This window comes from Camelus dromedarius, chromosome 29 (assembly GCF_036321535.1).
Source record: "Camelus dromedarius isolate mCamDro1 chromosome 29, mCamDro1.pat, whole genome shotgun sequence".
Taxonomy (NCBI): Eukaryota; Metazoa; Chordata; class Mammalia; order Artiodactyla; family Camelidae; genus Camelus; species Camelus dromedarius.
The window spans coordinates 20,008,346-20,030,547 of record NC_087464.1 but is presented as its reverse complement, the minus strand read 5'-3'; the positions used below and the strand labels follow the sequence as shown (position 1 = coordinate 20,030,547).

The 22,202-nt window shown below is 44.9% G+C and overlaps 1 protein-coding gene across 2 annotated transcripts in view; it reads right to left on the bottom strand.

The window, feature by feature from the left end:
- Nucleotides 1–3,629: 3,629 nt before the first annotated feature.
- CTXND1 (cortexin domain containing 1) overlaps nucleotides 3,630–22,202 on the bottom strand; it is a 34,879-nt gene continuing 16,306 nt past the window's right edge. The window contains exons 2-3 of one of the 2 annotated variants that reach the window (XM_031440705.2): nucleotides 8,493–8,658; nucleotides 3,630–7,162 (exon numbers count right to left, since the gene is read on the bottom strand). In XM_031440705.2, coding sequence (XP_031296565.1) covers nucleotides 6,921–7,100 — 180 coding nt within the window. In that variant the 5' untranslated portion in view covers nucleotides 7,101–7,162; nucleotides 8,493–8,658 and the 3' untranslated portion in view covers nucleotides 3,630–6,920. Of the gene's footprint in view, nucleotides 7,163–7,528; nucleotides 7,581–8,492; nucleotides 8,659–22,202 lie in introns of those variants that run through there. The other variant, XM_064480654.1, reaches the window with a different exon arrangement.

Sequence of the window (22,202 nt, the reverse complement as noted above, 5' to 3'; positions counted from 1 at the left end):
GCTTTGCTGATTTCTGTAGAAATCCCGTAGAGTCACCATGGTCTCCCAGTGCCTTCCTACCTACATAAGCTTGATCCCAACATGTATTCTCTGAATTTGGAAGAGCAAAGCCTTCCTTGGGTTTTTTGTTGGGTTTTTCTCCCCCTGAATTCCTGGGGACTTGTGTTCCCGGGACCACGTCTGCTCCTGCTAACTCCACTGAAATCCCTGTTCTCCACCCTGTGTTTTAGGATTGTTCCCTTAGCTCTGTCTCCTGGCATCCGCCTGCATGAGTGACCCATGTTCTTTTCCTTACTTACATATCCCTAAAGGGCCATTGCACATAGCAGATCTTCGCTGGAGGTCCCTGGTCACGGGCAAAGGTCATCTGAAATCATTATCAGTCCACTTGCCTGCTGGCACCGGAGAATGCTGATGTCAGCTAGGGAGCTCACATGCTTATCCTCTCACTGTGCATTCTAGCTTAGGGGCTGGTGGTGCTGGGCAAACCTGCTGGATCTGACCCTGGAGTCTGAGACACACACGAGATGGATGTTAATGGGAGGATTCTGGTGCAGGCTTTCTCCAACAATGACTTTCCCTTGACCTTCAGCATCATGAGCCTCTTTGTTTTCCAGCCTTGATCTCCAGAAATCCCCATTGCCAGCCCCAGATGACGAGTGAAGTCGATGATCATTAGTTCGAGAACTGAGCTCATTGTAACCTATCTGTGTATAATGATAATGAAATAGACAAAAATGGTACTCATGGCCAGATTTTCTCTTTTTAACAACAGGATGTTAAGGACAAGGGGCATTTTGACCAGATGGATGGAGCTGACAGGTCTGGTGATGAGCACCCCCAGGCAAATTGGCTGTAATTATCACTGTATCTTCCTTATTAATTCATAGCTCATTCATGCTTCCTGTTTTAACCAGTGGCCCAGGATAAGTAGAAATGGATGAATATGCCACTGAGAATAGAATCCATTTTGCACTTCACCTGACGAGGAGAAGCAAGCCCAGGGATGTGTCTGGCAGGAGGGGCCTGCTGGAGGTTATACTGGAAGGTGTTGCAGGGAGCTGGTTGGATTCACAGGCACTCTACTGCCCTGGGCCTGGCAGGCACTGGGTACCAGGGCCCAGGAGCCCCCACCCCAAAGCAAGGAAAAAGGAGCCTCACTGGTTTCACCATGGGATGTCCCTGCCCTGCACCGCTCACTCACGCTGGTTTACCTTTGAAATGCCATTTAGAACTATTCTGAGGATGAGGGTAGATTTGGGCCAAGACAATGTTTTTGGGGACAAGGGAACGTTAGGATTGAAGTATCATAATTAATAATTATCTCAAAAATTCCTGACACCAAAATGGACCTCTAAAGTGGTTATATTTTTAATTTTCTTTTCTTTCTTTAGTTTGGAAGCATGTTCCTTTTAACAGCCCCAGAAAAGTGAATGTGGCTAGGTTGTATCCCAGACTAAGAACTTGTTTTCTGTGTATCCGCCTCTCTCCCTGTCTTCTCAGATACCCCCAGGGCTGAGGGAGAGGCAGACAGCGACTCAAGGAACCACTGATCCATGGGAGGTGGACAAAGACTGCTGCTTGCTTGAGGAGTCTGCATTGTGTCTGCTCATTCTTGGATCTGTTTTCTGCTTTTAGAGAGAAACTAAATCAGACTGAGGCCAGTCTTATTTTGAGCCTGTCTGCCAAGAGCACACAAAAGCTGGAACAATAAGACCTTTCTTAAAGCCGGGTCTGGATGGAACATCTCTGTGTCTCCAGGGGACTTGATCCCGGAGATAGATACGCTATTGTCTGCGACGTTAGACAGCTTTTGTTCATGGAAAGCTTTTTAGGACATAGAACAATGCCTACTTAGCACAGAGTAGGCACTCAATATATATTTATTAAATAAATGAATGAACATTTCGGAGGTTATTGGGGACAGGGATTACGTTGTATTCATAGGTCCACCCCTACTTGGCCAAGAATACACGTGGAGTCCCGCTTCTGTCTCAATATTTAAGCGCTGTAAGTCAAGTTACAAACTGTTAAGTACCTTCTATTCTCCTACCTTGGCATATACATTTTCATAATGAGAAAACAAAAATCTCAGTAAGTGGCCTGCAAACAGTGAGGTAGTGATGCCTGGACTTTCCCTGGGATGCAGCAGAGGGAGCCCGAAGGCTCAGGGAGAGGGGAACGCTGGAGTGTCTGTTGTTTGCACTGTTTCAGTCACCCCAGGACAAACTACCCTGGAGGGCTCCTGGGACAGTCTTTTCACCAGAGCATCAGGAAGGCATTAGGAGGGGGGAGGGTATGGCTCAGTGGCAGAGTGCGTGCCTATTAAGCATGAGGTCCTGGTTCAATCCCCAGTACTGCCATTAAAAAATAAAAACCTAATTACCTCCCTCCTCCTCCAAAAAAGTATACAATGCTGCATTTCAATTGTATCTCAGTAAAACTGGAAGAAGAAAAAAAGAATGATTAAAAAAAAAAGAAGGCATTAGGGGTGTCCCAGAATTCTTGAAGAGCTGTCCTTTATAGCTTAGAGATAATGGTGAAAGGCTATGGCGTCTGGTTTCTAGATTTCAGTGGTAATAATGGGGTTCCATGGACCAGAAGGGGCCATCAGAAACATCCCTGGGTATTTTGCCATCCTTTTTATTTCCCTGAATCCTGCCCAACTCCTGTAAATGCCCTTTCATGAGACCCTGTGCAACTTTGGGTGTGCGTCTCTTTCCTGCTGGGATGCTGACGGATGCAGGTCCCAAAGACAAACTCCCCAGGAGGGAGGGCGAGACTTAGCTGATGACTATAAAAATGTGGGGACTCAGGGGGAGGGCTGGTATGGCTGAGGCTGTCTGTCCCTCTGGATGCAGCCAAACTGGCTGTACTGTTTGGACAGAATGACCAGGCATGGGAATGTGGACCAGGGAGCTTAGCTCAGGCACTTCTCAGCAGACGGGGCCATAGACGCAAGAGGGCATCATACACCGCAGGACCAGCCTTCAACTGCGAGACTGTGGGGCGTGAAACCACACTAGCGGGCACACCAGGCTTTGAAATTCTCTCCACCCGGTGTTTGGAAGCAGGACCAGTTCCTTCTGCATTGAGTTAGCCTCTGAAATTCTGGGACTGTTTTATGGGAGAGACACACAGGTCTTTCAATTCAATAAGAACATGTAGATATTTGAGCAACTAATTAGAAAAAATGAACTAGAGATGATGGGAACTGATCTGCTAGGCTGGGAAAACCAGTGTCCTAGTATTCATGTCAGTCTATCTGAGCATCCTCGGGTCACATTTCTGCTAGCGACAGTCATTCTGATTTGCTGCCTCTGCCCGTTTCTGCTACCTCACACGTCCCTGCCCTATTACCCCTTTCCAGATTGCATTCCTTCACATCGCCCACCTCCCAGGTGTCTTTATTGCCCCCAAATACCACAGCCACAAAGTGGATTGTGTATCACACTTTACTGAGGGTCTGGAGTAACATGAAGGGACTGTATGTAGCAGAGCGCAGAACAGGCAACAACTTTAAATTGGCCACTGTCTGGGAAGTCCATCACCCATTCCTTGCAGCAGGGAGTTTTTCTCTGATCATATTTTGCCTTAAGTCCTGGATTAGGGCCAGCGCCACAGGCCTCTCTCTCTGATGCTTTTATTTTCTCTCTGCCCGCTTCCAGTCTTCAAAAATTCTCCTTTCTTTTGCTGGACAGTATATCTCTCCATTCAAAACCCCAAACTTCATCTCAGCCAGCTAGAACTGGTGAAGGTGCTCTGATTACAAAGGACAGCTCCCCCATCTGTTAGCGGCATAAAGCAGCAACAGAAGCTTGAAATTTCAGTTGTGTTTCCCCCCATAATGTGATCAAATGTGTAGCTGGGTCTCCCTCCCTGATGTGTCTCTAAGGTGGTAGGGGTATAATTTAAATATTTATTCTCCACCATCTGGGCAAGCCCCTAGGGTTCATCATATCTCTCTTTTGCTTTCTTTTTTTATTTTGAAACATGTGTAATAGGAAAAATGAAAGCAATCCAAGCACTTAATAATAGGAGTCTGGATAATTATGTACATGCACTGGATGGCATGGGTTATAGCTACTAAAATGATAAATGGGATACTGTAGCAGAAACGTGCTTATGATGTGATGTTAGGAGATGTTGCTCTAAATTATGTAACTGATGGCATTTATGAAAAAAATATATCTCGCATGTTGACAAGGATTAGAAGAGCACACATGGGCACACAATGGAAATCACTATTGTCTGGAGGCTTGGATTAGGAGTGATTTTGAAATTTTCCATCTTTTCTTGAAATGTTATTATTTCCCTTTGCCACCAAAAAAAGAGTCAAGAGATAGGGTGGGAAATATTAGCAGATCTAGGTGTGAAAAAGAATTAATTGAGACCAAAGGATCCCCAGGGCAGTGCTTCTCAAACTTTAATGTGCATACAAATCGCTTGGCGGATCTTGCTAACAGACTCCTGGGCCCCGCCTCCAGAGATTATGACTCTGTGGGTCTGGAGCAGGGTCCATGATTTTGGATTTCTAACCCGCTCCTTAACATCGCAGACGCTCTTTGTCCTTCATCATGGTTTGAGTAGCACAGCCCTCGGGCAGCCTGTGTTTCACTCCTGAGAGCTCTAAAGTATCTCCAGGTGAGTTCTTCAAGACCTCTTCTTGTTCCCTGGGATCTGTTATTAACTGCCTGGGAGTTGGCCGTGACTGACATTGTAAATCCACGCCGATGAGCTTCTCACGCAAGTGCCTGGTGTCTCTGAGGTAGGCTGCAGAGCGTAGGCTGCCGCTGGGTCGGAGGCAATGTTCAAGGTCCTTGCTCTAGGTCCTCCCCTCACTCAGAGTCTCCAGTGCACCTTGGTCCACGCCTTTGCCAGCTGTCCCTTTGTGCGTCCCACACAGTGGGGGGAAACAGCTGGCTATGACCTGGAATGCCGCCTGAACAGCTATGGCCTTGTTCATTTTCAGGAGTCACCTAGTGGTGACAGTGCTTTGGAAACCCATTTCCCAGGTGACCTGGGATGGAGTGAGACCCATGGCTGGGATGCAGATGATGGAAAGGGAGCCTTGAACTTCTTCTCAGCTGCAAGTTTCTTCTGATGGGGACGGCAGGCATGCTTGGGAGGGATGGAATAAATGCATTCAGAAGGAGGAGTTCAAGCGGTCTAGTTTAACTTCATATTGTGTTTGTGGGACTGCAAATTACAATGATAATTATGTAAATGAATGGACACCATATCCCTGGAGGTCAGGTGCTGGGAGAGGTTGCTGTGAGTATTCCTCTGACCAGGGGTCCTAGCCAGGAGGTTTGGCCTGTCAGAGGTGGCCCTGGGAAGTTGAGAAGAGCCCAGGGTTCCAAGCTCTGCAGGGAGTGGGGGAATATAGAGCCTCTACTCCTCCCAGCTCAGACCCCTGACTTCTCCTGGGGTGGGGGCTGGCATCAAGAAAAGACACTAATGTTTGCCATGTTCTCTCATTTCATCCTCACAACAACCTTGTGAGGTAGATATTATTCTCCCATTTTACAGATGAGGAAATTGGGGCTCAGAGAGGCTGAGTTATTTGAGGTCATACAGCAAAGAAGCAGAGGAGTTGGACTTGGGACCAAGTTTGTGGGGCGCTGGTTCAATATTCTTGCTGCAAGATCATAGGTGTAGGTGATGAGGTGGGAGGGGTCAGAAGGGTGGGAAAAGAGGGAGAAGGGAGGCCCCAGGAAGAGTCATTATCACAACTTAGTCCTTGCCTCTCCCCAGGGCACATGTACATTCAAAGCACTCCCCCTCCTGTCCTTTCATTCCCATGAGGTTTACACAAAACCAAAAAGGCAGGGCTTTTCCTCCCCATTGTAAAATGAGGGAACTGAGGCACTGAGAAGTCAAGTGACTTGCTCAAGGTCACAGAGCCTTAGAGTGACTGACAGGACTAGACTCCAGGTCTTCCTGTCTTATATTCACCTCCTAGACTGTGCGCTCTCAAGAGGTCACTGGGTGAAATAATTTTGTGTGAGGAATAGTTAGTGAAAAAAAAAAAAAAGTATGACCAAAGCAGATGATTTTTAAATTATGACCCATCCACTGGATGGACTACTCTGCAGCCAGTAAAAATGATGGCTATGAAGAGTGTTTGATGAAACGAGAACGTGTTCATGCTCGAATATGAAGTGATACATCATGCACATGGTATGAAACTGACTTTAAAAAATACGTGTAAAAAAGGCTGGGAGGAAATACATCAGAACGGTGGCTCTGGGAAGTGGGATTACACGTGTTACTCTCCCCCTTTATTTGTATTTTTTTCTGTAATTTCCCGAACTTCTAAAATGCACATTTCACTTATAACAGGAAAAATATACCCCTCTATATTTTAGTTTAAAAAAATACTGCTGGGAAGCAGCCCGTGTGCCTTTTGTGAATCTGGGGGAGACTCACGCCTTACGCTTCACCACCTGCTCCATTTCTGGCCCGTTGCGAAGGGGCTTGGGTTCAGGTGGGACATTGGGGCTGGGAGCCTCCAGGGCTAGTGTGTGTGCTACTTTGCATGTTAAGGGCAAGAGTCTCCTCAAAACCGGACCACGGCTGGGCGACGGTGGGTGTCTGTCCTGCGTCCAGTTCCACAAGGCGCACAGGAGCGGGGGAAGGTGACCGCCCCATGGTCTCACAGTGATCCCCCAGACTGGACCTCGGGCAGCCTGACTCCGGGTCCAGTGCTCTTATCCGCAGACTGGCCCACCACTGCAACACCCGCATCACCCAGCATTTCACTCTGGTGCTCGTGTGAGAGGCCACGGGGGCCCAGATCCATCCTGGCCTCCACAGGCTGGCGGGCCGGTGGCCCGGGAACACAGAGGCGCATCCCGGGGCACCTCTGCCCGGCCAGCTCCTGGGTCTCGGTCCCGCCGCGCAGCCCCGCCCGCGCCTCAGTCGTCCAGATGCTGCTCCTCCCAGGTGGACGTGGGGATGGCGCTGTAGGGGTCCATGATGACCTTGGCGCAGCGGATGATCATCACGACGAGGAAGAGGCAGAGGAAGACGAAGCAGGCCAACGTCAGTCCTTTGTCCACGTCGACGTAGACGGGCTCAGGCGTGGGCTCCTCCATCTCGCGGCAGCGGCTGCGGGCTCCTCCTCCGGCTCAGGGTTGACTGGTACCATCTTCCACCCCTGCAGAGAGCGACGGCAGCGGGGAGGGGAGGGTCGTGCCCACTTGCTTGGGGTCGGGGCAGAGCACAACCCCTCCCCCTTCTTATATGCTACCCGCTCCGCCCCCCGGAATGGGAGCTTGTGACTTCCCCCCCACCCTCCCGCATGAAGGGGAGGGGAGGACGGACACGTTCCTCCCTTTCCGGCACCCACGTGAGCTCAGCTGTGAACCCTGTAGGTGATGAGGTTTCTAACAGGGTCCAGGCAGGACTGGGGAGGGATGAGGGGTTGGGGGGCGCAGCGTCGGGGAGGCTGGGGAGGGACAGAGAAGCTCCAGCAGGGGTAGAGCTGGGGTATAGCCGAGGGGCCTCTTGGGGCCTCCAGTACCTGAAACCCTTTAGGAAGGAAGTTACAACAATGCTTTCAGCTCTGCCAGGCCACCTACTGAGGGTGATCAGAAAGAATTTTTTAAATTAGGTAATTAATGTATTTTTAAAGCAATAAAACTTCTATTTCAAATGCAAACGAGTGTTGAACACCAATATATGAATAGATGGAAGAGGAGCTGCTGTCCCGGAGTGGGTGGGGGGATGGAGCGTCTGCAACCGTCCCCCGCTGCGGGGCCTCATGGGACTCCTGGGGGACTTCTGCTGGGTCCCAGCGAGGCAGTTGGAAAACTGCGGGTGTGATGGGAAGAACAGTTTTGGCAGTCAGGGGACCCCGATCCCAGCTCTGCCACTGCCTTGCCAGTGTCAGATTATCCAGGTGTGCCTACGCCTCCTGCTGTGATGGGTGTGAGGATTCAGTGCAGTCCAGCACATCCCCGGCCGGTGGGTGACCAGTAGATCCCCTGATTGAAGCAGGGCTCCCCAGAGCAGGCAGGTCAGGTCCCTATAGCCCAGCCGTCAGGGAGAGTGTGAGGACAAATGGCCCAGCTGCTCCCTCTCTCCATAGCTGACAATCCTCCCCATCATTCCCCCTGAATTTTCGGAGCACTTGAGCTGTACATCATACCATCACATCCAGTTTATTGTCTGATGCTCACAACAGCCTTGGAGGCAAGTTAGCCGGGTATCAATATACCCATTTTATAGTGGAAACTGAGGCACAGAAAGGGGAAATGACTTACCCAAGGTCCCGCATCTCAAACCCTAGGCTTCTGCACAGCCCCCCCCCTGCTCTGGTGGAAGGCCAAGCAGGGATTATCTCCCCCACCCCCTCTGCAGCTTCAGGAGGGCACCTGGCAAGCTTTGGGATGGCGGGTGTTGGCATATCAGCACCCAAAGGCGACTGCGCTTTCCCCTCCCTCAGACCTTGTCTCCCTCCTCATCCCGACCTGGAGAGCACTGACCTGCTGTTCGGAGTGGTCACCACTTCATAAGGGCCACTGGGTGGGCTGGCACCCTGGGTGAGGCTGTTCCAGGTGGGGGTGGGGGGTGGTGACCAGACGTCCTAGCTGGGAGCCTGTGAGAGCAGTGGCCTCTCACTCAGAGAACAGGTACCCACGCTGGCGGCAGCTGAAACAGAACAGGACAGAAGGCTGGTATCTTCCCAAGACGCCCAGCCCCTGACACGAGCAGGGCTGGCAGGAAGGTGGGGCCCAGTGGTGGGACCTGCCACACTATTCTGATGCTGTTTTTCCTTTCCTTCCTTTTAACGTTTTTTAAAAATTTGGTAAAATATACATAACATAAAATTTACCACAGTGACCATGGCTAAGTGCACAGCTAAGTGGCATGAAGGACATTCACGTCACCGTAGAACCATCACCACCCTCCACCTCCAGGACGCTTTTCATCTTGCAAAACTGAGGCTCTGTGCCCATTAAACAGCAACTCCCCGCTCCCCGTTCCACGGCCCCTGGCATCCACCACTCTGTGGTCTGTCCCTGTGAACCTGATTGCTCCAGGTACCTCATGTAGGTGGGATGGTACAGTATTTGTTTCTGTGGCTGGCTTATTTCACTTAGAGTAATGTCCTAAATGAAAGTCAGAATTTCCTTTCCTTTTAACGCTGAAAGAATATTCCATTGTATGAATATACCACATTTTGTTTACCCATTCATCCATTGATGGACACTTGGGTTGTTTTTACCTCTTGGCTATTGTGAAAAGTGCTGCTCTGAACATGGGGTGTACAAATCTCTTTGAGGCCCTGTTTCACTTCTTTTGGGTATATATCCATCCACAAGTGGAAAGGCTAGATCAATGATAATTCTATTTTTTATTTTTTTGAGGATTAAATTGAACATTTTTGTATAAAATACTACTTATACACAGTTAAAAATTCAAGAAGTATAAGAAAACCAGGAAAAGCCATTTTCTAACTACTTCTGTCTCCCGCGATCTAGCTCACTTCCAGAGCGACAGCGGCTGTTACGTGGTCCTTGCACATTCCTCTCATCTGGAGGCATTCAACACACACACACTGTATCTGCAACTCTTCGCACAGCGTTGGCATTGTATTGGGTATTATAAGGAATCTGGAGACGATTTAAAGTATACGGGAGGATACTGGTAGGTTGCCTGCAAATACTATGCCATTTTATGTAAGGGAATCGAGCATCTGTGGATTTCGGTATCTGTGGGGCATCCTGGAACCTGTTCCCTGCGGACACTGAGGGACATGTTTGCTTTGTCTCTTCTTTTTTTCAGAAATATATCCTTCTATTGTAACCACTGGAACATAAAGAACCACTTCCTCTTACCCTGTCCTGTGGTAACAGCATCCTGATTGTGGTGTGCATCTCCCATTCTGGGCACCTACGGAACTTCTAGGGTTCCTTGGACCGTACTTTAAGGACACTGATCTAGTTCAGCTTTCTCAGTTTCATAGATGAGACTGGAATTCAGGGAGAAGGAGGGGTTTTCCCAGCGTCTCAGAGCAATGGCATAGCTGACCTTGGGGCAAACTCACATTTCTGCCCCCAGGCAGGCCTGTGCCTTGGGCCCTGTGCACTGATTCCACGTGGTCATTAGTGGGTCAGGGACGGATGAATGTGGTGGCGTTTCGTGCTCTCGTGTAACCTGGCAGGACTCAGTGTGGCCTCCCAAACAGACTCTGCCATCCCCAGCCCAGAATCCACCTTCACTTAATACCAGACACCCTGCACAGATGGTAGAAGTCAGACCTCAGAGAGATTGTCTCGTGACGCTCCCTGTCTTGTCTGGGGCCAGGACTGGGCCCTATAACCTGGCAACCTGCCCCAGAGGAAGATTATCAGCATTTTCTGATCCTTCCAGCTGGGATGAATGCCAAGGAAGTGGGTGCAAAGAACAGATTCTCCTTTCCAGATGGAGTGCGCTCATTAACCTTAATTACCAGGCAGGCACAAGTCCCATCCCGCTCTGTTTCTCAGTGAGGACATGACACCCAGGAGGGACGTGACACTGAGCTCTGCAGCCGTTCCCGGGGAGCAGAGGGGCTGGCCTTCCTAGGGGCCGGCTCAGTGGCCCCCAACATAATTGAACTGTCCTTCAGCATTGAGCCTGCACAAGCCAAATGTCACTTTCTTGGGGCGGCTGGAGGTGAACTTGCTTCAGGGTCAGGGATTCTGATCTGGATGAGTGAATGACCTCCAGGGAAACGGCTGCTGGGCTGACCCTGCGCCCTGGTCAGAGCGAGCAGTTTTAGGGTTGGGGGGCGGGGTAGCAGATCCAGATGGAAAAGGGTCCTGCCAAATGCCATGGGAAAGCCACGGGACAAAGCCAACAGTTCGAATATGGGCCCTGGAAATAAGTATCTCAGTCAGGCTTTTAGGAAAAGACAAGCAATAGGGAGGTCACAGTTCAAAAGTTACGCAAATGCAGGGCTTAGGTACACGTGCGTGCACCACCCAGGGCTTGGGTGGGGGTGCTCAGGTCCTCACTTTCTGTGCTGAGTTATTTTTTTATTTCTGTGCATATGTGTGTCTTAGTCCGCCAGGGGGATTGCCATGGGAAAATACTGCAAATTGGGTGATTTAAACAACAAACATTCATTTTCTCACAACTGTGGAGGCTAGACGTCCCAGATCAAGATCTGGCAGGGTTGGTTTTCGGGGAGGACTTGCCCCCTGGCTTGCAGCCAAGCCTCCTCCTTCCTGTGTCCTCACGCGGCCCTCCCTCAATGCATGTGCGCGAGAAGAGGGATCTCTCTTCCTCTTCTTATCAGTCCACCAAGCCTTTCAGATTAAGACCCCCCATTTATGGCCCCATTTGACCATAACTAAATGCCCTATCTCCAAACACAATCACATCAGGGCTTCAATATATGAATTTTGGGAAGACATAATTCAGTCCATAGCAATATGTCAGTTCCTCGAGGGCAAGGGCCAAGGCTGACTGAGGGGCACTGCCAATCTGGAGCCAGGCCAGGCTCACAGTGAACCACAGAGAAGGTGCAAACCAGCACTTGACTGCTGCCCTCCAGACACCAATGGTGAGAAGGCAAGGGGACCGAGAAGGCACGAGCCTTATTGCTGTGGGGATAAGCAACGGGCGTAGCGACATTGTGAATTCACTCAGTAACAAAGATCAGAGCTGACCACGCGCAGAAACCCGCTGGTTCTATACACAGCAGTGGAGCCGTTAGACAAGGTGACCTGCCAGAATCCCTTCCCCAAAGGACAGATGGGTTAAGTGGATGACATTTGCCCAGGACAGAGAAGATGTCCAGTGTCAGAACCCGACACCAATTACAATGTCCTGTGGGACTGCACTTGGTGGCCTCACTCCTCAATTGAGAGCAATTAACAGGCTTGTCAGAGGGAGATGATGAGTGTGTGTTAAGAGGTGGTTAAGACCAGAATCACCAGCAGGGCTGGAGGGATGCACGGAGGGGGTGAGATTAATGGAATACTGTGGTTAGAACTTGTTATCGTCTAATATTTAAACATTTCTAACCTCTAAGAAACCTTCCAGAGCAAGGAAGCAGTGTGAAGCAGCACCATTTTAGATGAAAGAAAAGAGACTGTCTCTGCCAAGCAAATGCAGCATCATGGGAGCGCACCTCTGTGAGCCATCGCACCAGCTCTGCTGCACCATTTTTACCATATGATGCTGGCGCTGTTGGTCTCACTCAGATCTCCTATTCCCTTAACTATTCGGCAGGCACATGCCCCAGACTCTGCATATTTTGATCCCAAGAGCTCACAACTACAGTTCCTTAGAAGATTGCCCTTGGGCTCTTATAGTTGCTTCCCCTATGCATGCAGGGAGTTGGAAGTGTTTAGAAGTTCATGTCAAGGACTCTTAGCAAAAGATGCTAAAATTAGGAGATTCACTGCCAGGAAAGCATGTTCGGGACAGAAGGCCAAAGGTGGGACTGGTCAACTTTTCGCTAGCGCTGAAGAGACTATATGTGCCACTCGGCCATTTGGGCAGAAGCCAGGAATAGAAATGAGGTTATCCAGGAAAGATCTTCGGAGGACTCTCTCATCTAATGCAGTGAATCCCTGTGACATACATGGGTAATGCACAAATGCTTGGGGAATGTTATATTAGAAACACTGCCAGCTGGAACTGAAAGGGACAGGGACAAGATAAAATGAAAGAAGTCTGTTGGACTCTAAAAGTTCTACAGGTAGAAACAGGCTGATAAACTAATCAGCTACAAATGTGTACTAGCCTTCAAGAAAGTTTAAGATTGATTCTCAGAGGAAGAGCTTTGGCTCAGAGGGGCAGAGCTGTGTGGACCCTTGAGCCTTAGATTATTTCTAGACCTTGAAAACTAATGAAGTTTTTTCCCAGTTGGATTTTTTCCTAGTTTTTTTTTGAGGGGGGAGATATTTAGGTTCATTTATTTATTTTTTCAAGGAGGTACTGGGGATTGAACCCAGGACCTTGTACATGCTAGGCATGCACTCTACCACTTGAACTACATCCTACCTGCCCTTCTCAGTTGGATTTTGAAATTACTCAGGACTGGTGGCTCCCTTCTGCCTTTCATTTTTTTTTTTTTCTCTTTTGAAATAGAAATCGATAGAACTATTGACCTATGCCTGTCCCACCACTGTATTTTTGGAGCAGATAACTTGTCTTCCAGGCCCAGAGATGGACTTTTGCCCCAGGGTGGATCATATGTGGAGTCTCACCTATCCCTAATTTAAATAATTTAAATGGTGAGATTTTGGACTTCAAGTTGATGCTATAATGAGTTGAGACTTGGGGGTGTTGGAATGGGGTGAATTTACATAGGATAAAGATGAATCTTTGGAGGCCAAAGAGTGGACTTCAGTTGATTTAATAACACCTCCTCAAGAAGTCCTCAGATGGATCTTTGGAACCCATGAATGCTACATGGCAAACGGAGTTTTGCTGACGTGATTAAGTTAAAGATCTTGAGATGGAAAGATTATCTTGGGTTCTCTGGTTGAGTCATAAATGTAATCATAAGTGTCCCAGAAGAGTAAGGACAGAGGGAGATTTGACTATAGTGGAGCAGGGAGTGTGACCACAGAAACAGAGACTGGAGTGCTGAGGCCAGGAGCCAAGGAATTCTGGAAGCCTCTATAAGTGAAAGGGGCAAGGAATGAATTCTCCCCTGGAGCCTCCAGAAGGACCCAGCCTTGCTGAAACCTTGATTTTTAGCACCTTACCACTCATTTTGGACCTCTGACCTCCAAAACTGTAAGAGAACACATTTCTGTTGTTTTAAGCCACACAGTTTGTGGTCATTTGTTACATAGGCAACAGAAAGTCACTGTAGCGGTTTAAGATAAATGCATTTCTGTACATAATCCTTTTGATTCTTACATCTAATCGATAAAAGACACAGACTATTTTTGCTCTATTTCCCCAGGTTTGGAGAAAACTCCACCAGTACATTTGAAAACTTAAATGATACGAATGCTTTCTAGAACGTAAAAGGTCAAAATGGACTCAGAATACATTGGAGAACAAAATTAAACAATCTCTATGAGGTGTTTGTCAAGAGTGTCTACTTGGCCCACGTTGGGCTGGGATCTGGCAGCCAGATCAAGGCCAAGGCCAAGACCAAGAAGCTGCCTAAAGTCCTCCAGTGCATCATGGCCCACCTGGAGCTCCCCTGGGTTGGGGGCACCATTCCTCGTTCTGAGAGCTGGGGGCAGCCTGGTGGCCACCATTATGGTTCCCATCCTCTTGTACATCTGTGTTCTGCTTTGTCACTTTGGCATTACAAAACAGCAGGAACACATTTCTTGTCATTATTTCTGTTGAACAGCTCAAGCTCCAGTGTCACCTACTTTGTGTGTGTTCTTGTGACAAAGAAGTCCCCAAGGTGCTTATTTAGGACCAAATGGCCAGTTTGCTCATGCCTCCCAGATGGAGAGCCCCCTTCAGGCCAAAGGATGCCGCATCTCCTCAGGAAGCTGGCTGACAACTAGGAAGTTTACTTTATCATAAAGCATGGGTGGTTCTCCCGGGGGTGGGAGGGGGGTTCCTGCCTTCCAAGGTGCTCTGTCAAGAGACCCCATGTCACAGCTCCTCAGATTCGCTCACATGTGTGGGCCACGTTCCTAGGGCACAAACAAGCCTCCAGAATGGCTGGATTCCAGGGTCTATAGCCTCAGGAATTCAAACCATTCCTCTCTCAAGAGAACCCAACTCTAAGCAGGGACCTGCCCCTGAGCCTAAAGCTTTAATCCTCACGATGACTTTTATTTCAGAGGCTTCGGTGCTCTTTCCTCCCTCTGGATATTGTTTAGGTAAACCCTGAGCCCCTGAAGCAGATCTCTGTAACTGGGATCTTGGAGGCCAAGGGGAAGAGTCTCCATCAGTTTCCAGTCATGAGGCTCCCAGGCTCCTTATGCAAACATGCCCGCCTCTCCCTGGCATCTCTCTAGGTATGCTCATCAGCCATTTACTTCCCAGAAAGAAATGTTAAATTTCCACCTCTTTGAGTCTGCTGCTACACAGAACCAACATGGCATTTTAAAATGTCTGTCTTTATCTCATCTTGCAATAGAAAACTCTGAAGACTGTGTTCCTGTTTGCCAGTACTGGGGCTCCAACCAAACTGCATGAAGCATATGCTTTCTGCCTCTACTTGTGTTACACATATGGCAAAAGGGAACACTTTCTGTTGATAATATTTCCCCCAAATTAATGCAAATCCCCTCCGCAGAGCTACACAGACTGATTTCCTGTGCTTGAAGGGTAAGCTGACAAGAGCCCAAAGTTTTGCAAACTGAGAAGAGATATTTCTTTTCTAAAGAACAATTCATTTCCAGTCATAAATTGAGATGTTCGCATTTCCTTCTTACCAATTTTACAAGTGTCATTTAGCAGCAGGGGGCCAGCAAGCTGACATTTACTTTGCTGCAGTCTGCAAAAGTAATCTGAGCCTTGTTTGAATCATCAGTCTTTCAAGGTAGAATCAGAAGTAATGATCTTTGGAGATCATCCAATCCGGTGACTTATTTTAGAGTTAGGGAGACTGAGACTCAGAGGGGGCAAGTGATGTGATCAAGGATCCCTTTATGGGACCAGAACCCCTGAATTCTGGTTGCTGGGGAGTGCAGTGACTTGTCACTATCCATGATCTCGCCAACAAAAATCTCTGGTTTCCTTGCATTCCTTCCAGTGGCAGAAGGCAGACTCTAGCGCCAGGTCGTCAGGGGGAAAATACACCTTGTGCTTTTGTCTGCGCCAGTTATAAGCTGGACCTCTGTTCTAGCCTGGACTGAATAGCAACATAGCTCCTTGGGGGAGTTAAAAACAAAAATCTAGGAAATTGGGACAAGGCTGCCAAAATGAGGGCTGGTGTAGATCCAAGCAAGCAAGGGGCAGGAATCCTATTTTAATGATTATGGTGTTGGCTGCTGGTTTCCAGTAAACAACTTCTGCCAAGTCAGGGAAGCTTTATTCCTAGTTTGGACAAAGTTCTTAAATTCTCTGTTTTAGTACCCTTCTGTAGAAAAAAGGAGATGGTAATGATCCTGAACTCATAGGATTGTTGTAAGGATTAAATAAGGCATGGGAAATGCTCAGCACAGTGCCCGACACATGGGAAATGCTTAATAAATGTTAGCTGTTCTTATTTATTCTAGGATTCTAATGGTTTTAAGGATTTTTCAAGATGAACATGTTTATTCCTCACTGTCTATGATTGTGTCTCACTGTTGAACCAAATTTTGTGTCTTGGAATAAATTCTGCTCGGTATACTATTTTTTAAAACACCACTGGATTCAAATATTCCTATTTTACCAAGGGTTGTTACAACCAGTGGTAAGTCAAATGGAATCTATTGATTTCTGTGTGTGTGCTGCTCAGTTAGATTTTTGTGTCAAGGTTGTGCTAATTTCTAAGTGCAAACTGGGAAGACGTCTATATAATTCTGCGTTTGCTGTAGTCTAGGAAGAGGAATTATCTGTTCCTTAGAAGTTTTTTGAACTCAGCCTGGAACCAGGGTCTTTTTTGCAAAGGGATGATGATCAGCACTTCTCAATTTATTTAATGGATGCCAGTGTATTTAGATTTTCTAACTCTACTTACGGTAATTTGGGAAATGTATGATTTGGGGGGGAATTGCCCATACTATGTAAATATTCAATGTTAGTGACATAGAATTGTACATGGTATTCCTTTATTACTTTTGGGGTCATTCTTTGGGTTATTCTTTTTGGGTCATTCTGCTTATTTCATACTGAATATATTATTTAGTTGTGCTTCCTCTGGGTCAGACTCCCCAGAAGGTTCTCTGTTTTATTGGTATTTTTAAATTATTGGTATTATAGGTCAACTCTATGCTTTTCCTTTGTTATCCAGTGAATTGTTTTCTTATAATCTATTATTTTGCCTTTTTCCTCAATAGTGTCTATTATCTTATTTGTCAATATTTTATTTGAAATAATTAGACATGCAGAAAATTAGAACATGGAGAACATCTATATATTTACTATCCAGTTATAACCTCTATTTATGTTTTGCCACGTTTGTTTCCTTTTTCAAAAATAGATGAAACATCCCAGATGTAGTGGAAGCCAGCTGTGTACGCTCACAAACCCCACCTGCCATGTTCCTTCACTGGAGCTGAGTATTAACACCTGAAGTGTTGTCGATCATTCCTATGCATATTTTTATATTTTTACTATGTAATCATGTATTCATACACAACATTTAACACTATTTTCTTTGGTTTTAAAACTTTCAATGCATGCTGTTACGAAGTCTGCACCGCTTTGGTACTTGCTTTTTTCATTCAAGATGGTGACTTCAAGACTTTTCCCCATGCCAATACATCCTACTTCATTCTTTTTCTCTGCTGCATAGAATTCTGTGACTGGACCAAGATTTGTTCATTCCGTCTCCAAATAATGAACATTTATATTACTTTAAAAGTTTAATTATGAAAACAGTGTTTCAGTGAACATTCTTACACATATCCACTTGGGCTGGGTTTTTCCTATGGTGTTACCAGTTGGAATGGAATTCCTGAGTCCTATAATAAGCCTGTCTCTAACTTTATTGCACATTGCCAAGTTTTCCTCCAAAGTAGTTGTTCCAGCCCACACTTTCTCCATTGGGCCTTAGAATCTCCTGTCAGCCACATCCTTGGCAAGACTTGATACTGTCAGACATAGAATACTGCCATTCTGGTGGGTGTGACTGGAATCTCCTTGCAGATATAATTTGCATTCCCCTGATTTCTAATGATGTTGAGTATATTTTCATAAGTTTATAGGGCATTTCATTCGTCTCTTTTTGAATTGTTGGGTTACTTTTCTTTTTCTTGTTTGTTTTTTGGACTTGATGCTAGATATCATTTTTCCATTGGTCCTGTGCTTTGCAAATTTCCCCTCCCCCCACCCCCCCAAGTCTGTGGCTTGTCTTTTAACTTTGTTTGTAGAATCTTACTAATACTTGTTCAAATATTTTAAATATTAATATAGTCAGCCTCATTAATCTTTTCCTTTATAATTCATGCTTTCTTGAATCCTTACCTATCCTGGTGTCAATATAATCTCCTATATATATTTTCTAGAATTTTGAAATCGTTTTTTCTTATTTAGGTCTGTAATCCATCTAAAATTGATTTTCAAGTTATCTGACATGGAGGTTTAGATCTATGTCTCCGCATACAGATGAAAAATTGTCTCATCCCCACGTATTGACTAGCCTGTCCTTTCCCCAGTGATTTGTAATGCAGCCTCAAGGTTCCATCTACACAGGATTCCACTTCTGGGCTCACTTTCCTTTTAAATTTGTTTACTGGCTCTCCCCATGCCAACATGATGCTATCTGAAATTACATTACAGTGACTTTCTAGTACATCTTGATATATGCTGGTCCAAGGCCCCCACCTGGTCATTTTATTCAAGACTTTGTTGGCTCATATATGTTAGGTTCATTTTGTTGGGATGTTGATTGGAATTGCATTGAATTAATAAATTAATTAATAATGAATTACCACCTTTATGAAACGGAGTCTTTCCATTCATGAAAAAGGTATTTCGGCTTTCAATTCTGTTCATTAATCATGCTTTAGCATTTTCTCCATGAGAGAACGCACATTTTCTTCTTATTCCTGAATACTTTGTAGTTTATGATGTGGTCAGTAATCTTTTTTCTTTTTACATTTCTATTTAGTCATCATTTGTGATAGGAATGACATGGAGTTTTATATATGAATTTTAAGCCTGGAAAACTTACTGAGCTCTACCCTTAATACAGATATTTATTTTTTCTATTTAGAAAATCTGTAGTGTCTGCAAAGAACAGTTTTGTTGCTTTCTTTGCATGTTGCAACTTTTTTCTTTTCCTGCTGACTCAGCTCCGACGACAAGCAAAATGGTCCACAGTAGGGATGACAGTAGGTTGGCATCCTTGCCTTGTTCCTCTTTTTCAAAGGGAAAATTTCTTATCTTTAATCATAAAAATGAAGATTTTTATAGGTCTGATTTTACCTACATTAATCCCTTTATCCTATTCTTGTTAGTTTTTTGTTCTTTTTTTGGATTTTTAAGGTGACAGTTTAATAAATTTATTTTCAATCTTCCATGTTAAAAAATAATTTTTAAGGCTGTGAATTTTTCTTTGAGTATGATTTTTGCTTCATGCATGGAAAATATGATATTTCCATAGACTTTGTGGACCATTTTTCTCACTGACATTGATTTTTATTGATTTAAATATTATTTGGAAATAAAATTTTTCAAAAATTATTAAATAGACAGACGTTTGGGGTATTCTCTGTTTTGGGGGAAATATAAGATTTTATATGTGCTCAGTGAATCAAGATTATCCATTATAAGGCTTCTCTTTTCTCATGGATATTTGATCCCTCCAATTTTAAATTATATTCTGTTTTATGGAGATGAAAAATTTTGATTTTAAAATTTTATGGAAATTTTAAAACATACACAAAGTAGAGACAGTAATATAATAAACCTGCACGTACTTACTTGGCTTATCAGTTACGAATATTATGTCACTCATTTCATGTGTCTCCTATTTTTTCCCTGGAGTATTTTGAGGCAAATCCCAGGTAATGTCATTTTGCCAGTAAAATACTTCAATATAAAGCCTTAAAAATGGAGAACTGTTTTTTTTTCAGTGGAGGTACCGGGAATTGAATCTAGGACCTCACACATGCTAAGCATGAGCTCTACCATTCAGGTATATATACTCATTTTTCTTAAGTATCCATAACCACAATACCTCTATCATAACCAATAAAAATCAAGTCTAACTCTTTAATATACAATATTCAATACATGTTTAATTTTCCCCAATTATCTCAAAATTGACTTCTTACAGTAGGTTTGTTTGAATTAAGATCTGAACAAGTTCCACACAGTATGTCTGAAGTCTCTTTAAGATTATTAACAGTTCCTCCTCTCCTCTTAAATGAATTTTAGAAGACTCAGTTTTGAGATAAGTGTGTTAAAGATTCCTACCACAATTGTGATTCTTCCAGGCTTTCATGTTTTCCTTACAGTTTTTGCCTTGTAGCTATTTTGTGTTAGTCTTGAAATCTAATACTATACATTCTCTTAATTTGTTTATTTTCAAGATTATCTTGACTATTCTTGGTTCCTTTCAATTCCATATAAATTTAGAATCAGTTTGTCAATTTCCATTAAAATAAACCTTCCAGGATTTTGCTCGGGTAATGCACTGAATTTGTAGAGATCAACTTGGATGCAGATGTAACCTGTAGAAAACCGATAGCGATGCAGGTGATTCTTGCCTGATAGCAAAGCAAAGGATTTTGTGTGGTAGAAAAAAATCACCCTAAAGGTTATAGTTTATTACTCTGTAGGACATTAACAAGTTTTGTGTGTAAATTAGCAAACATACTCAAGCAACCTTTCTTTCAGGGACTTGGAATTATTCACTTTTTCCAGTTCCCTTCGAGCCAGCCTTTTCGAGCCAGCCTTACCATCTTGATGGTCCCGTCCCTAATGAATTGAATAAATCTTTGCTCACTTTAGAGGGGAGGGTATAGCTCAGTGACAGAGTGCACGCCTAGCATGCACAAGGTCCTGGGTTCAATCACCAGTGCCTCCACTAAAAAATAAAATAAAAAATTAATTTAAAAATCCATAAAGAAACCTAGTTACCTCTCCCCAACACATAAAAAAACAAATAAACACTTAACCCATTAATATTTAAAAAGAAAATCTTTGCCCACTTTATGTATTTGCATGAGAGTTGTGATTTTAACTTTCTGAAAATTATACTTTGGCCCTTTTATTGTCCCCCCTGGAAACAAGACCACGTATGAAAATTGAAAATCATTCACACCACAACTCTGATGTGCAGAGAAAATGTAATGTCTCATTTTGATTATAAATGAGGTCATCTTTTTCCAAGTGTCAAACGTGTAAATGTTGTCTGATCCAGTGATTTCCTGCATCACCTTAAGGCAACCTTCAGGCTTTGGGAACGTGAGACAGCCAAGCTTCAAGGCCACCTCTCTCGGGCCACTATGTTTTTAAAGAAATGTGTCCATTTCATCTAAATTGTCAAATTTACTGCAGGTTGTTTGTACCCACCCCTTACTATTTTTAACGTCTGTAGAATCTATTGTAATGCCACCCTGTAATTCTCTTTTTTCTCTTAACATTTATTTATTGAGTTATAGTCACCCTGTAATTCTTGCTGTCAGTAATTTGCATTTTCTTTCTTTTTCTTCATCAGTTCACCAGTTTTACTAATCTTTTCAAAAAGCTGACTCTTGGTTTGTGGTATGCTTGCTTTCTGTCTAATTGACTTCTGCCCTTACTTTACTATTTTCTTCCTTCGATGTTGCCGTTCTTTTTCGGCTTTATTCGGTTGGAAGCGCACATCGTTGATGTTGGACCTTTCTTCTTTTCCAATCTATGCATTTAGAGCTACACATTTTCCCAAAAGTGGTCCTTCAGCTGTACCCACAAGCACAAAATATTTTCTGATTTGCATTGTGATTTCTTGTTTGACCTGTAAGTATTTAGAAGTGTGCTGCTTAATCTCCAAACATTTAAACGTGTTCTGGCTGCCTTACTGTTACTGATGTCTAGTTTCATTCTGCTCTGGAGCCTGACCACCATTTCTCTGTGTCTGCCCCACTGTCCCCAAGAGGCAGGGACCCCCAGATCCCAGAGATCCCCCAGTTTACCTAGAGTACCTTGCCTCTCCAAGTCTGAGTGAGGACAAGAGAAATTAGTGGACACATCTTAACACCTTCAATCTCTCTTTCACCAACCTCTCTGCCATTTTTTTGTCCTACTTTTAAAAAATTTTACTTCTCCCGGGTCTAAATCCCCTTCTTGAATGCAGCTAACATCTCATTAAGAACATGAACAAGGCTCTAAACCACAGGAGAAATTTATGAGCTGATGCCTCTAAAGTGGTTTGTGATATGCTAAAGAAAGAAATAAGGGAGTTTGGAACATCTCTTCTCAGGAAAATAGCCTGGCTTCCAAGGCTATTATTCTGCTGCATAATCATACTTTTGATTGTCAGGAACTGAGTATTAGTGTGGCCTTTCTCTCCGCCTGCCTCCTGTAGCATTCTAATCTCCTCTGGGGCAGACTGTCATCCAGGATGAGCCGGGTGAAGGTGAAAGAGAAAAGCCCATGAGCTTTGCAGGAAGAGTTCCCATCTTGTCACAAGG